Source organism: Microcaecilia unicolor, chromosome 3, assembly GCF_901765095.1.
Source record: "Microcaecilia unicolor chromosome 3, aMicUni1.1, whole genome shotgun sequence".
NCBI lineage: Eukaryota > Metazoa > Chordata > Amphibia > Gymnophiona > Siphonopidae > Microcaecilia > Microcaecilia unicolor.
In genome coordinates, this window is record NC_044033.1 from 175,490,986 (window position 1) to 175,504,528 (window position 13,543).

The 13,543-nt window shown below is 44.0% G+C and overlaps 1 protein-coding gene across 3 annotated transcripts in view; it reads right to left on the reverse strand.

Annotated features, from left to right (window-relative positions):
- The window catches only part of MBD6 (methyl-CpG binding domain protein 6), a 96,749-nt gene that overhangs the window by 72,313 nt on the left and 10,893 nt on the right, over window positions 1-13,543 (reverse strand). For all 3 annotated transcript variants that reach the window (XM_030196618.1, XM_030196617.1, XM_030196619.1), the window contains 4 exons: window positions 9,881-10,014; window positions 8,905-9,007; window positions 4,709-4,877; window positions 1,883-3,847 (listed from right to left, as the gene is read on the reverse strand). In XM_030196618.1, coding sequence (XP_030052478.1) covers window positions 1,883-3,847; window positions 4,709-4,877; window positions 8,905-9,007; window positions 9,881-9,990 — 2,347 coding nt within the window. In that variant the 5' untranslated portion in view covers window positions 9,991-10,014. The remainder of the gene's footprint in view (window positions 1-1,882; window positions 3,848-4,708; window positions 4,878-8,904; window positions 9,008-9,880; window positions 10,015-13,543) is intronic.

The following is a 13,543-nucleotide window of genomic DNA, read 5'->3' on the forward strand; positions in this document are numbered from 1 at the left end:
TACTACCAATCCCAGGGCAAGCGGCTGCTTCCCCACATCTGACTCAATAACAGACTATGGACTTTTCCTCCAGGAATTTGTCTAAACCTTTTTTAAACCCAGATGCGCTAACCTCTGTTACCACCTCCTCCGGCAAAGAGTTCCAGAGCTTAACTATTTGTTGAGTGAAAAAATATTTCCTCCTATTTGTTTTAAAACTATTTCCATGTAATTACAAAGGTATGTGCAAAAATTAGGCACTTTTTGCCCAACTAACCTAGACATGCTGTTTTAAAACTACCCTCTATACTATTCTATAACACTAACACTGTACCTGCATATGAGCTCTCAAATGACACCATCCTTGGAAGGACACTTTAGCTCCGTTCTGGTTTTTCTTGCATCCCTCATTGATTGCAAACAGAAGCAGAACTACAAATTTCACCATGCACTTGGAATACAAGTTCCAAATTAAGGATTGGCCTAGCATAGCCAGCTCATCCACATTGACAGAATAGGCTGATCAGGTCTGGGATTTGATGCATGGAGTTATAGTTTTGTTTCTTTTAAATAATCAGAACTGTGACCAACTCCATGCAGACAATAAGGCAAAACCTTGACTGGATCAACCTGTTTGGCTGAACTGAATTTGAGTTAGCAACCCCAGAATAGGGGTTTCAAGCTGCAATCCTAGATATATGTAATGCATAATCATTAGGTTTATCCTGTAAACTGACCAGTTTGCAGCCCTCCAAGATTGCAGTCTGACACCCCTGACCTACACAGTCACTCAATAACTCTGCTTTCAGCAGGACTTCCTAAAGAGAAATCTGCATATACCGGGTTTCCAATATATGCAAATTTATCTCATGCATTTTCTTTGATCAAACAAAGTTATGTTCTAGGTATATACTCAATAATTGGTTGCAATTTGTATATCATACGTTATCTTCAACAACCGTTGTATTTATCAATCTTTATTAAATGTTTAATTCAAATTATACAAACAACCAGATGGGGTTCACACTCTCCACAGAAACGGAACACGACAGTAATTGGGTGGAAAGGGCCCAATATCAAGTGATCAGTCACCACATCAAGGTAAGATGCTCCAAAGGAAACCTTTATTAGGACCCAACACGGTCCGTGTTTCGGCTAAAACGCCTTCCTCAGGGGTCTACAAAATTGTAAACATCAATCGATGAGTGCTCAATTACGTATCGATTGATGGAGCGTTTAAATATCTTGACAAGCGTCGTATGTAATGTGCTGTCAATACAAATACAAAAAAACTAAAAAAAAAAAAAAAACTTGATATTGGGCCTTTCCACCCAATTACTGTCGTAATTCAAATTATAATCATGTTATCCATATTTTAAAATCTTAATAACGATTGATAATTAAATACAACGGTTGTTGAAGATAATGAATGCATATTCTTTGAGGATATCCTGAAAAATGGCTGAGGGGTCCCCAAGACAGCTTTAGGAAACCCTGGCCCACCCTGGCCTCATCTTTATAATCAAAAATTATATTGGCCCAGCAAGTGTCATGTGACATGTCAGTTTCCAAAAGAACATCCCCCTTCCCTGATAAGCCAAAGCTAGTAGTAGACCCAAGACTGGTCCATTCAAATACTCATACCTCCTGGCATTAGTATCCCTGCACTTTTAGCAGACAAATTAAATCAAGGAGCCCCAGACAGCTTTGCAAGGAAAAGTAACAAAAACAGGAACGGTTTAGAAATCACAGAAAAAAAAAATTCTGGGAGCAAGGGCAAGATAGTAGGTATGGGCTGTCTACAGAGTTGGGTACACTGTTACAGGACTGGCAGTCAAGATTAAAAACAAAATCACTTTAATGGAAATACTGTCCACAATATAGATGACTAGAAATGACGTACCTCTTCCGTTGCTCTGGCTGGTGCTGTTCCCACCGTCATGCGAGCCTGTGCTAGAGGCCGGACCTGGGAATTTTGGTTGTGTGGGGCTCCCTGAGGTTTGGTCCGCAGATGCCAGCTGCCCAAAAAGGCTGAGGAGTTGGCTGTTGAAGTCTTGGTAGGCAGGTGGGGCACTGGTGCTTGTGCTTTGGCAGGAGAGCCCTTCTGTAGGGGGAAGGGTGGGGGAAAGGGGAAAAGAAAGGCTGGGGGCAGAACTATTGAAGGGGGAAGATGAGGTCCCCCCAAAGCTACTACTGCTGCTGCTGCTACTACTACTACTCGTGGGATGCGTCAAAGGAGCAACAGGGCTAGTGTTTGTGTTCCCACTGGTTGAAGCGTTTTGCACACTTAGAAAAGTCAGAAGAGAGGACAAGGGTTGGCTGGAAGACAAGGAATGATGGGTGTTCCCTTTGACCTTTGCAGGGTCTTCATCCAACTTCCAGGGAGTACCCAGGACTGTACCCACGTTAGGTGCAGGTGAAAGATTCTTTGCATTGCCCCTCTTCACGGTGACCTCCTCTGAACTAGAGCTACTCAGATGAGATTCCTTCAGTAGGCGCACAACAGTGGGGGAACGTCTCCGACGCCGTCCCTTGGTAGGATCCCCAGGCTGCGTAGAGAGCCTGTCAGCCAGGGGCCTCCCACTCTGGGTACTCACCATAGAGAGCAGTGCATTGGAGCTAGTGAAATGGCTCTGTAAAGTACTGGGGGCATCCGAATCGCTACCTCCATCTGCTCTCTTTTGGCTGGCGAGTTGAGCCTTGGCAGCTGCTGAGAGCAGAGTGCTGGCTGGGAATGAGGTAACATTCTGCTGGTGCAAGATCTGACTGAGGGACATTCCCAAGATGCCAGACTGGTTCTTCTTCTCATGCATAGCTCCCAAAGACACTGGTGGTGGGTTATTGCTTTGGTGGATTAAGGCATTTCCAACAGTGGCCGGGGTGCTAGAGTTTTCATTTCCTTGGTGGAGCAGCCCTTCGAGTATTGCTTTAGGACTTGGAGGTACAGAGACCTTGGGTGAACCCAGTGGCATTGGAGACCTAGACAAGGGCTTCCCAGCAGTGAAGTGGCCTCCTAAAATGAATGCTCCATGGTCTGATGAGGTGGATGAATGCCTAGACCGCTGTGGTGACATCTCTGTACTGCCACCAGGTGAAGAGATGGAAGACAGAGTGGCAGACAGGGGGGAACCCAGTGTGCTAGTCCTTGACAATGAGATACTCATCTGGAGGTCATGCCCAGACCTGGCCAATGGAGACGAGCGGTTACTGGAAAGCTGAGATGTGGGGGCATTTGGGCAAGGAAACCTCTGATCCACCAGCTTACTGCTGACAGAATCCAAAATTCCCAGTGGATCTCTCTCAGGGCAGGTGTGTGGCAACTCTTCTAAGGACCTCTGGACCTTGGCAGAGAAATCAGGGCCCGATGGAAAATTACAAGGAGGGACTGAGAAGGAAGACCTGGGAGACGAGTCTAAGGCATCTTGGTCGGTAGAAGAACATGGAGGAGGAATCCTGGAAGACAGGTCAAAGATCTTGCCTTGTGGCAAGCAATAAAGCTCAGAAGAGAAAGTTGGATCGTTCCTTGAAAGGGGGTCACGGCTTCCATTAGCCGGGACAGTGGCATAGTTTATGGAGGAGGTGTCCACAAAGGTGGGACCACGGCGCCTGGACAGCAAAGACCCACGCGTGGGTTGGGTATTGCTATATTTTTCCCCACAGTAAGAGACGTGCGCATCTTCCAGTTTCCGGTCTGCTGGCTTTTCTGAACGATGAGGTCTGGTTAGAGAGCTGGCCTGCTCCACTATTGCCAATCTGGTGAAAATATCATTCTCTGCCATGGGCGGCCTGCCTGTGAAGACTGGCTGTTGATGCTGTCTGCTGTCTAGGGCCCGAGATGCTGCATCAATTACCTGGTTCGAACCACATCCTGGAAGAATACAATAGTAAAAACAAAATTGTGAGGGATCAGAAATCAGATCAGTTCCACAGTGTTAAGCGATCATTTTATCTGTGCCTTCCAGATAGCCATGGGAAGCCAAGCGAGCGACTGTGCCTCATGGCTCGTCAACTGTAATCACAGCATGCATAATCAGATATAGGGGAAGCACTGCATATATTTGCACAGAAAGAGATAGAATCAGGCCTACTACAGTGGCACCATCATAACCAAATCATGAAATCTGCCCTTCTTGGTGGGGAGGAGGGCAAAGCAGCATCAGAGCTCCTCTGCTCTTTAAAAATTAAAAAGAATAAAATCACATTCTGGCAAGTCTAGGGTTATCCCCCACTCACACCTCTTCCTCTCTCTCCCAGCAGAACAGCTACTCAGCCCCACCCTATTCTTTGCCCTTCCAATGCGTCATCACTTTCTCCCATCCCATGATCCTCCTGGTTCCTACTGGGACCAGCAGCAGGCACACAGACTGAACCAATTCAGGATCTCAAGCATGAAGCTTCTTTGGTTTTCATGTCTCTACTATCATTGCCTGCTGCTATTGCTGCCACCCACTGGCCCAGATTGTCCACATATTTCAGGAACCAGAACAGTAGGGGAGGAAGAAAAGCCATAATGACAACAAAGGTGCAAGGGGGACATGTGCCCCTTACAAAACAGTGCTCCTCAATACTGGCCCCTATAAGCACAATCCAGCTTTGGCTCCCTGTTTCTAGAAAGATTCTGACACTCTTGTTATCTCCCTTGCACTGTGACAGATTTCTAGCTTTAAAGCAGCAGCAGCCCTCGCTAGAAACCTATCCCCCCCATGTGTGTCTCCTCTGTGCCCCTTACCAGCAGCGGAGCCCTGCAGCACAAGGGGCGGAGCCTCCATGCTCTTATACAGCGTCGCCATGGCAACAATTTTCCGCCGGTGGTTGCATAGCTTGGTCATGTCCTCTTCTGCCTTCACGTCCTCCGCGCTACGCCGTTTCACTGATGCTGCCACGTCAAAATTAAAAACCTTAAAAAACAAACACACATGGCTGAGGTATTATATATATAGTTCTGGAAATCTGAGTTTAATTGAAATTCTTGCAGTTAATACTCAAGCCAGCAAATCAAGAGGCAGAAATATGTTGAAACTAGCATTAAAAAAATAATTGTCCTGTATTTAAGAACTGTCTTCTCCTCCTTTCACTGATCCACTCCATTCCTTTTTTGCTATAACATACCATACAACCTGACAGATTCCTCCTGCTCCTTTGAGCTTCCTAGTGGCTTAGCCAGGACCTACTCTTTTGGGTGGGCACAGAATTAACCTGAGTGGGCCCTTTCAACCCTTCCCCCCTCCACCCTATAATTCAGAATCTCCCCTGCTCAATAGACATATAAAGCACAGAATTTTTTTTTAAACCTTCTCCTCCAACCCAATATCCAACATCTCTCCCCCTCTCTTTCCTACCATCCCCTCTGCCCTGTCCCCACATATCTGTATCTTCCTCCTCCCACCTACAATCCAGCAACTCCCCCTCTCTTTAAACCCTTATCCCTCCTCAGCAAATTCCGAAGTGCTGTTGGTACCAGCAGCGATTCGTATTTGCTGCCTGCATTGGTCCCACAGGCCGCTTCCCGCCAGTGTGGAAACAGGAAGGGACGTCAGCGAGGGACAGGACACATTGGAGGGAATCCTGCAGAGCCGGCAGCAAATATGAATCACTGCTAGTGACATCTTGAAGGGGGGGGGGGGTTTCAAAGAGAGGGACAGATGCCAGGCTGCTGGCGGAAGCGAGGGGAGTCAGGCACCCTCCTTGGTGAACCTATGCCCATCCGTAGTTACACGCACAAAACAACAGAACAAGTGGAAGAAATCCAAAAATACCAGATTGAAAACGCAGATGGTAAGAGCACCAAAAAAGTTTTATTAGCTACACCACTGGTGCTTCCAGCTCACTGGGCTACAGCACCAGAAGCATTCATTCACAACTAAACACATATGTCCCTCCCGGAGTCTTTACACTCTCTTAACGATCATTTCCTGCATATTTCATCCTAACAGGCTTGATAGCACTAGGCATAGTGCCTTCTACTGCACTGCGTCCTCCCTCTGGAATGACCTAACAGCTTCACCTTGCTCAGAACTCTTCAAAAAGTTAAGGATGTTTAAAAAAATTTATTTAGTTTGGGAAACTTTTGGCAATAGGATTGAGTGCAGCATGGCTACCTTGAACGAGATAACCCCTACCTGTTTTGCTTGAATGATCATTTTCTCTTGCCGTATCATTGTTCTGCTCTCTGAAGCAGTTCTGATACATAATGAGTGGTCTGCTCTAGTAGACTGACTTTTCTTCTTTCCTATCTGTAATTGGCATTCATTTCTAGTCTAAGTTTAGTACAAAGCTTTGGTATTACCTCAATCTGCATTACCCCAACTGCAAAGGAATCAAGTACAAGACCTATCATGGATCTAATTTCTCCTTCTTGGGCAGTCAACTCTGAAATGCTCTCCCCAGATCTATCCGATCAATCTGTGACTACCTACCCTTCCGGAAAGCACTAAAACCCATGTATTCAAGCAAGCCTATCCAAACGATCCAGATTAATCTTATGAACCATCTACCTAACACATACCCCCATGATAACAACATTGACCCAGACTTCATCTCCCACCTTACTCCCCTCTCCATTGCCTTTTTCTACCTACTCATCTCGTCTATTATTCTGGTATAATTAACTTTTACCCTCTCTAACAATATTCTGTATTCCTTTTACTTTGTAAGCCGCGTTGAACCTGCTTTGAGTGGGAAAGCGTGGGATACAAATGTAATAATAAATATATGACCCCAGGAAGGTGATATAGTAAAGGGGCCCTGCAATAGGGAAAATATGGAGATAATTTCTAGTGTGGCGCTAACTCAGCGGTAATCGGGCAGCGCTGTATATTACCCGGTTACCGCCGGGTTAATGTGGGAGCCCTTACCGCCACCCAGTGCTCCCCCTCGCATGGCCACACGATAAGAGCAATCTTACCAAATGGCCATGGCTATTTTCAGGCTTTTTTACCCGCTGCGGTAAAAAGGGTTGCAGCATGTGGCAAAAACACCCCCCTTTTTTTTTTTACCGCAGCTTAGAAAAAGGACCCCTTAGTAATAAACCATAAACTGGGGATTTTCCCTGTTTTCTATCCCCCTACTTTAGTTCAGCCTTGGGAGGGAAAGTCCTAAATAAGGAGCCACGAACCAAAGCTTTCTGAGACTCCCAAGAGCACGTGCTCCGGGTCTGGCCATGAGGGAAGCATTAGTCAAAACTGCCCACATTGGTGAAAACCACAGGTACTTTTACTCACTAGAGTACATGATTATTAGCCCAAAAAAATCTACAGAGGTAAAATGACATGCAAACACTGCAACTGCTTTTTCTGTGTATAAATTTTCCCCCAAATATAATATGCATAGGTTAATTACACAAAAAGTAGGCACACTGTTCACCAATGTGTCCTCTTCCCTGCCCTCCAGGCCTACCTCTGCTGTCCGTGAGTAAAAGTACAGACAGTGCTTAAAAACATACACACTTTTACTTGGGGACAGGGAGTGTGATAATCAGGGTTGTGGAGTAGGAGTCGGTAAAAATGTACCAACTGTGGCTCCAGCTTCAAAATAAAACTTACAACTTTCAGGGTGGGGTGTATACTATAATTATAAATAAAGCTTTGTTAAATTTGGAGGACCTTGGGATGTTGGATATTTTTTGGACAGCTGTTGTATTAAGTTATATCTGTTTTTGTTGTGAAGCCTAGTGTGCTTACTATTCTGTGTATGCTCTTTTGTGTTAAATAAAAACTTCCTTTAAAATAAAAAAATTACAAAAATAAAATTACATTATAATATGTGGTATATTTATCATTATATACATTTTTATCCTGGATGTAAAGTACTGGTAAATATAAGATATATATTTTTTTAACTTATGTTTATTGAAACAACATCTCAAACACTCCATCGAGCCACTGGCTCTAAACACATTACAACTTATCATTTTTAAACATTTTCCTTTTAACCCTTTTATCCCCCCCTATTCCTCCCTCCCTTTCCCACCCCCCTCCTCTTTATTTCTCCCACCCTTTGTCAATATAAGATATTTTTATCAGTACTTTACATCCATAACAAAAAATTCAAAGCCCGATATCAGTAGGAGGTGAAATTGAAGCTGGAGTTAAATTCGGACAGTAGATAAATAGAGGAGTCAGAGTCGAAGGTTTGGTATACCGACTCCACAGCCTTGGTGATAACCAAAGCATATTTCCAAGGGTAAAAAATGCTCTTTTACTGACAAAGGATTTTCGTTATTGTCCTCTAGGAGTTGTCATCCCTTGATTCAGTGGAAGCTTCTGTGATGTAAGGAGAGAACATTGAATGGCCTATTATTGTTGCAAATTCATGTTCAGCTCTCGGGTTTCATAAGCCCTTACTGATAAGCCTCCACTAGCACATTATAATTTTTATATTTTGCTTTGAACTAGTTCACCCATATTTCTTTGGGTGGGTTTGTCAGATGGCACAATTTGTAAGTCAAAAACATTTTCCCTGCCCCCCTCAAAAGTTTTCATGGGCACCTAACTTATCTAAATATTTTCCCATCCCTGGCTGAGGTGCCCTCCCTTCCAGGGGTAGTGAGCACTGTTTCCACAAAATCCCCAGCCATAGCTAACCTGGGACATGGAAGCTGGGCCCAGGAATTGAACTTATGTTGTCTAAATGGCAACAGGACAGCCATAAGGCCAGTTTTTAAGGTTGTAGAATTTAATCTCTAGTGAAGTAATGCAGAAAGAATCACTCTAGTGAGCAAAGTGTCAGACTGATTGGAAATAAGGTTTGGTACAGAGAAGAACCCTCTGTTCCTAAGCCTGGTAACAATGCAGGATGGGCTGGTCTTTAGAAGAAACTGGCCCTTCCCTTCCCCAGCCTCCCATTTTTTGTCAGGTATCAAATGAGTCATGCCCTCCTTAACAAAAACACTAATATGTCAGAACAATAAGAAAGGGTCTTCGTTACCTTGTGTACCTTAAGTGGACATTCCAGACCACACTTGCAGGTTCCGTCAGTCAGCAGATATGTTCTGATCTGATCCAGTGAAGCAAGTGTCGTACCGCTAGGACTGATGGCGCAAGAGACAATGAGTCAGCGTATCATAATACTCTCTACATTACAGAATTCAAATCTGATCTTCCTCATTTCAAAAACTCCTTGCTGCTTTCCAGAAGGATCCTCAGTACTGAGCTGTCTGGAAACAGCCAGGTTTAAACAGTGCATTTTATCTAGCGAAAAAGGTGCCGGTACTCAAATGCCAGGCCACCCTTCAGGGGTGGGTTTGATCACGGAGGGACCCTCCCCACAATAGCCAGGCCCCCCTGAAACCAGTCACAGAATATATGACAAGGCAGAATTGGTGTGCAGAGCCTGAGGTTTTTCATTAAAACTTGCGGACCAGGGGTCAATTTTAGCAGACAATGAAAAAGGTGCCGGTACTCAGTACCCCCTCAAAGAAAGCCCTGGGTTTAAGATACATTTTTGAGGGGGAGGGTGGTAAAGGGACAGACTCAGGCAACCAGCATTTCACCAGCTTGCAAAAACATCAGTGTGCAAAACGTGTGAATGCAAACCTTCCGGGGTCTGAAGGGGGAGAAAGTGAAGGTATTTTAGTCATCCACCTCAAACTAGAAGCTGAGTACTATGTGCGTGCAATGGTATTCTGCAACTTCCACATCAGTTCACTGGTTAAATTGCTTTCTAAAATGCTCAAATTACACAAAACAAGATAAATGGCAAAGCTCATCTTTCTGTAATGGAGGTCCAGCAGTTTACTGATCCCACCTCATCACAATGACTCTCACATACAGAAGGAGCACGTGCAGAGGCTCTACTCCGAGGAGAATTACACAGAGGTATTAGTATATAAATACACACAGTAAGAAATCAATTACCAAGGTATGGAAATTAATAAAAACAAAGAGGTGTTTTAACGTCCTACCTTAAATAAAGAACTACGCCACACTGGACTTTCCGCTGCCACCCCACCGGCACCTGGATCTGCGGAGTTCCGTCTCTATCTGCTCCTCCACTCTCACTACCTCCATTCATTTTGCTCTCTCTTCTCTCTTGTACCTGAGCCAAGTAAATGGTTCAATTATTATTTTTTTCTCTGAGGTGGGGAGGGAGCAAGTATGTTGTTCTTATAAAACTAATCCCTGACCTGCCTACACAAGGCATCCTGTTCTCTCTCTCTCTCACTACACCATGTGAGAATATACATGATCTCTAGAAGTGGCAATCCAGCATTACCCAAAACACAATCAGGTATGTAAATATATATATATATAATAGTTATTCACACATACACGGACATCTCTCACTAAATAGATAAAAGACTTCAATTATACAAATAAACACATTCTAAGGCAGTGGTTCCCAAACCTGGTCCTGGAGGCAGCCCAGCCAGTCAAGTTTTCAGGATATTCACAATGAATATTCATGAGAGATTTACATGTACTGCCTTCCATTATGTGCAATTGTCTCTCATGAATATTCATTGGGGATATCCTGAAAACCTGACTGACTGGGGTGCCTCCAGGATCAGGTTTGGGAACCACTGGTCTAAGGGATTGCCAGATCCAGCAGCAAGACTATCCCCCCCAATATTCAAAAGCATTTACCCAGCCAAGATTGGCACCTGGCTGTTTAAATGCCCCATAACCGGCTGTCCACAAACTTTCAGTTGGACGTGGCCAGACATGACCCACTGAAAATTTGCGGTAAGCGGCTATCCGCCGATTTTCAGCGCATTGCTGGCTAAGTTTGGCAGTCATATTTGGCTGCGTGAATACCAGGTGTGCCCGGTTCAAACTTAACCAGCCAGCGCCAAATATCAGCTTAACCGATAACTGGACAAAAATAAACCAGATATTTGATTCCTGTCACCGAAAACAGCCCAGCACTGGATATCCAGGCTCAGCGCCAACCACATGAGTTAGCTTAGCTAACTCCCCCAGTCTGAATATTGGGCCCTATGTGTCTCCAGAATCCCAGGACATTTATTAACTTTTATATACTGTTTTCCTAGAAAACACAGAAAATGGCAGCAGATAAAGACCATTTAGCCTATCCAGTCTGCCCACCCATCTACTATCCCTTCCTCTCCCTCACAGATCCTCTGTACTTGTCTCGTGTTTTCTTTAATTCAGATTCCACCCTCATTTTCACCACTGGGAGGCTCTTCCACGCATCTACAACCCTTTCTGTAAAGAAATATTTCCTTAGATTATCCCGGAGTGTATTCCCTTTCATCTGCACCCCACATCTCCTTGTTCCAGAGCCTCATTTCTGTTGACATGCCCGTCTTCTGTGTATTTATAGTCTATCATATTACCCCTCTCCTGCCTTTTAGATCTTTAAGTTTGTCCCCACAAGCTTTATGATGGGCTACTGAGCATTTTAGTAGCTGCCTTCTGAGTCAACTCTATCCAGAATAGCGAAGGATTAGATCCGAGGTACTGGAACCTATTTATCAAAGTGTTTTAAAATATGTTCTAGCATATTGGTTTGATAGTTTTGGAGCTAAGATAAATGGTTAGCTAAATGTGGAAGTTCCTTAGTCAACTGGTATAGGCTTAATCCTACAATGGAGGGGAAAGGAGGGGGGGCATATAATGTTTAAAAAAAAAATTTTGATGACGGATTGTAAGAATTCAATTTTACTAAGGACGTTTTCATAATTGAGCCTCTGTATAATTAGAAAGTGGAAGGTGTTTCATTTGACTTGTCATCAACTAATATGTTGAAAATTAAAACAAGGCGGGGGGGGCAAAGTTGGGATGGGAATAGGAGAAAACTGGTAAAACTTTGATGATGGAATTTATTGCCTTATTCTTATTGTGTGTTTTGTATACTGAACCTTTTGGCTGTGTTTAATATGTTGAATCATCAATAAAATTGTTGAAAAATAAAATATGTTCTAGCACAGCAGATTGAACGCAATGCTTAAAGAGTTCTAAAGCCTTTAGTAAACTCCAGGTTAAATGTGCAGACAATAGTGACAACTGTACGTGAGCAATGCCTCCCCCCCACCCCCGAAATCAATCACCACACACACTGTCTCTGACAAAAGAGATCCATGACCAAAACAGCCAACTTGGTCTGACAGCAACCCCCCCTACACAATGTCATTCCCCCCTACCTCAGCAAGACAACTCTAGAGCAGGAGATCACTCCTCAGACCCCAAGCAGAACACCCCACCTGCCCAAAGCCAGGATCAAGACCTTCCTCAAGGCTTCCGATTCCATCTGTAGTGTTGAAGGATCCTTTGGGATAGAAGCAATCCCCGCCAGGGCCGGCTCAAGGGCATGTGGTGCCCTGAGACAACTTTTGTATTGGTGGCCTCCCCCCCCCCCCCTCCTCCCTTTGCAATCTGGTATCTCTCCCTTCACTCTCCCCTTCCCGGCCTGTGGTTCAGTATTTCTGTCTTTCTCTCAGGTTCCCTTCTCCCTCTAGAAATTTTAAATTAAGATTCTGTTGGGGAACAAACAAAAAAAACCAAAACAAACCATAATGGTAAACCAAATGCATTGTTTTTTCCAACAAAATCTTAAAGTTAAGAAAATCACTGCTACCAGGTTGTACCCCAGATGATAATTCTTTATTTTTATCAGATGGGACTGGAGGGGGCCATCCGGTAGAAAGATCATGGTCCAAATTTAAGCCTGTTGGTTTGGAACAAGTTAGCTCTTCTTGCCACAAATTATCTACATCTAATTGTATTCTAAACTGCTGTCTGGTTAGGTTATTGCAGAACCCTCCAGAAAAGTTCCTCACATGGCTTCTTCGTCTTTTTTTAATTTTTTTATTATTGTTGTGCTTCTCTGCTCAGGCTACTTTCTACCTCCAATGGGATACATTGTTTTGACACCCATTCCTAAAGATTTTGCTCCAGACCGGCTGCCAGTATTCCTCTGGTTACAAAATTAATTGAATCTCTCATCTCTGACCAGTTATCAAAGCTTTTGAATTTTGATATCCTGTTGCCAGTATAATTTGGTTTTCAAACCTTACACAGTACAGAGACTCTTTTGGTACTCTTGGTGTCTGAAGCGAGGAGGGTACCAAGCTTTGGAAATAAAATCATCCTGTTACAGTTTGGTATCTCCGGTGATTTGGACAATGTAGATCATAGTTTGTTATTGACTAAATTAGGGGACCTGGGACTAACAGGAACTGTCTTGGAGTGGTTTTGGAAATTTCTAACAGGACTTCTAGTATTAAGAAGAACAGCGACGAAACTCAACTCACACCCTAGCGCACTCCTTCTGGGGATGCCCTAGTAATAAGGCAATTCTGGGAGCAGGTTCAGAGATTTTTGAGTCGAATATTAATTCGAGATATAGAGGGGACAGTGGAGCAACTATTGCTGGATGTACCACAAGCGTTTAACGCTTTGAACAAATTTGAAGCAAAGTTGTGTCGTAAACTGGCCCTAGCGGGGAAAAAAGTCTTTTTGCAGTATTGGATAACAGAAGAGCAGCCAGCCTATTGGCACTGGAGAAATAAAAGTTCATCAATTGGCAGTTTGGGAAGCAAAAAGAGGCGAAGGGACTGCCAAAGAGGGGCATTACATACATGGCAGTATGGGGTCCCTACCGC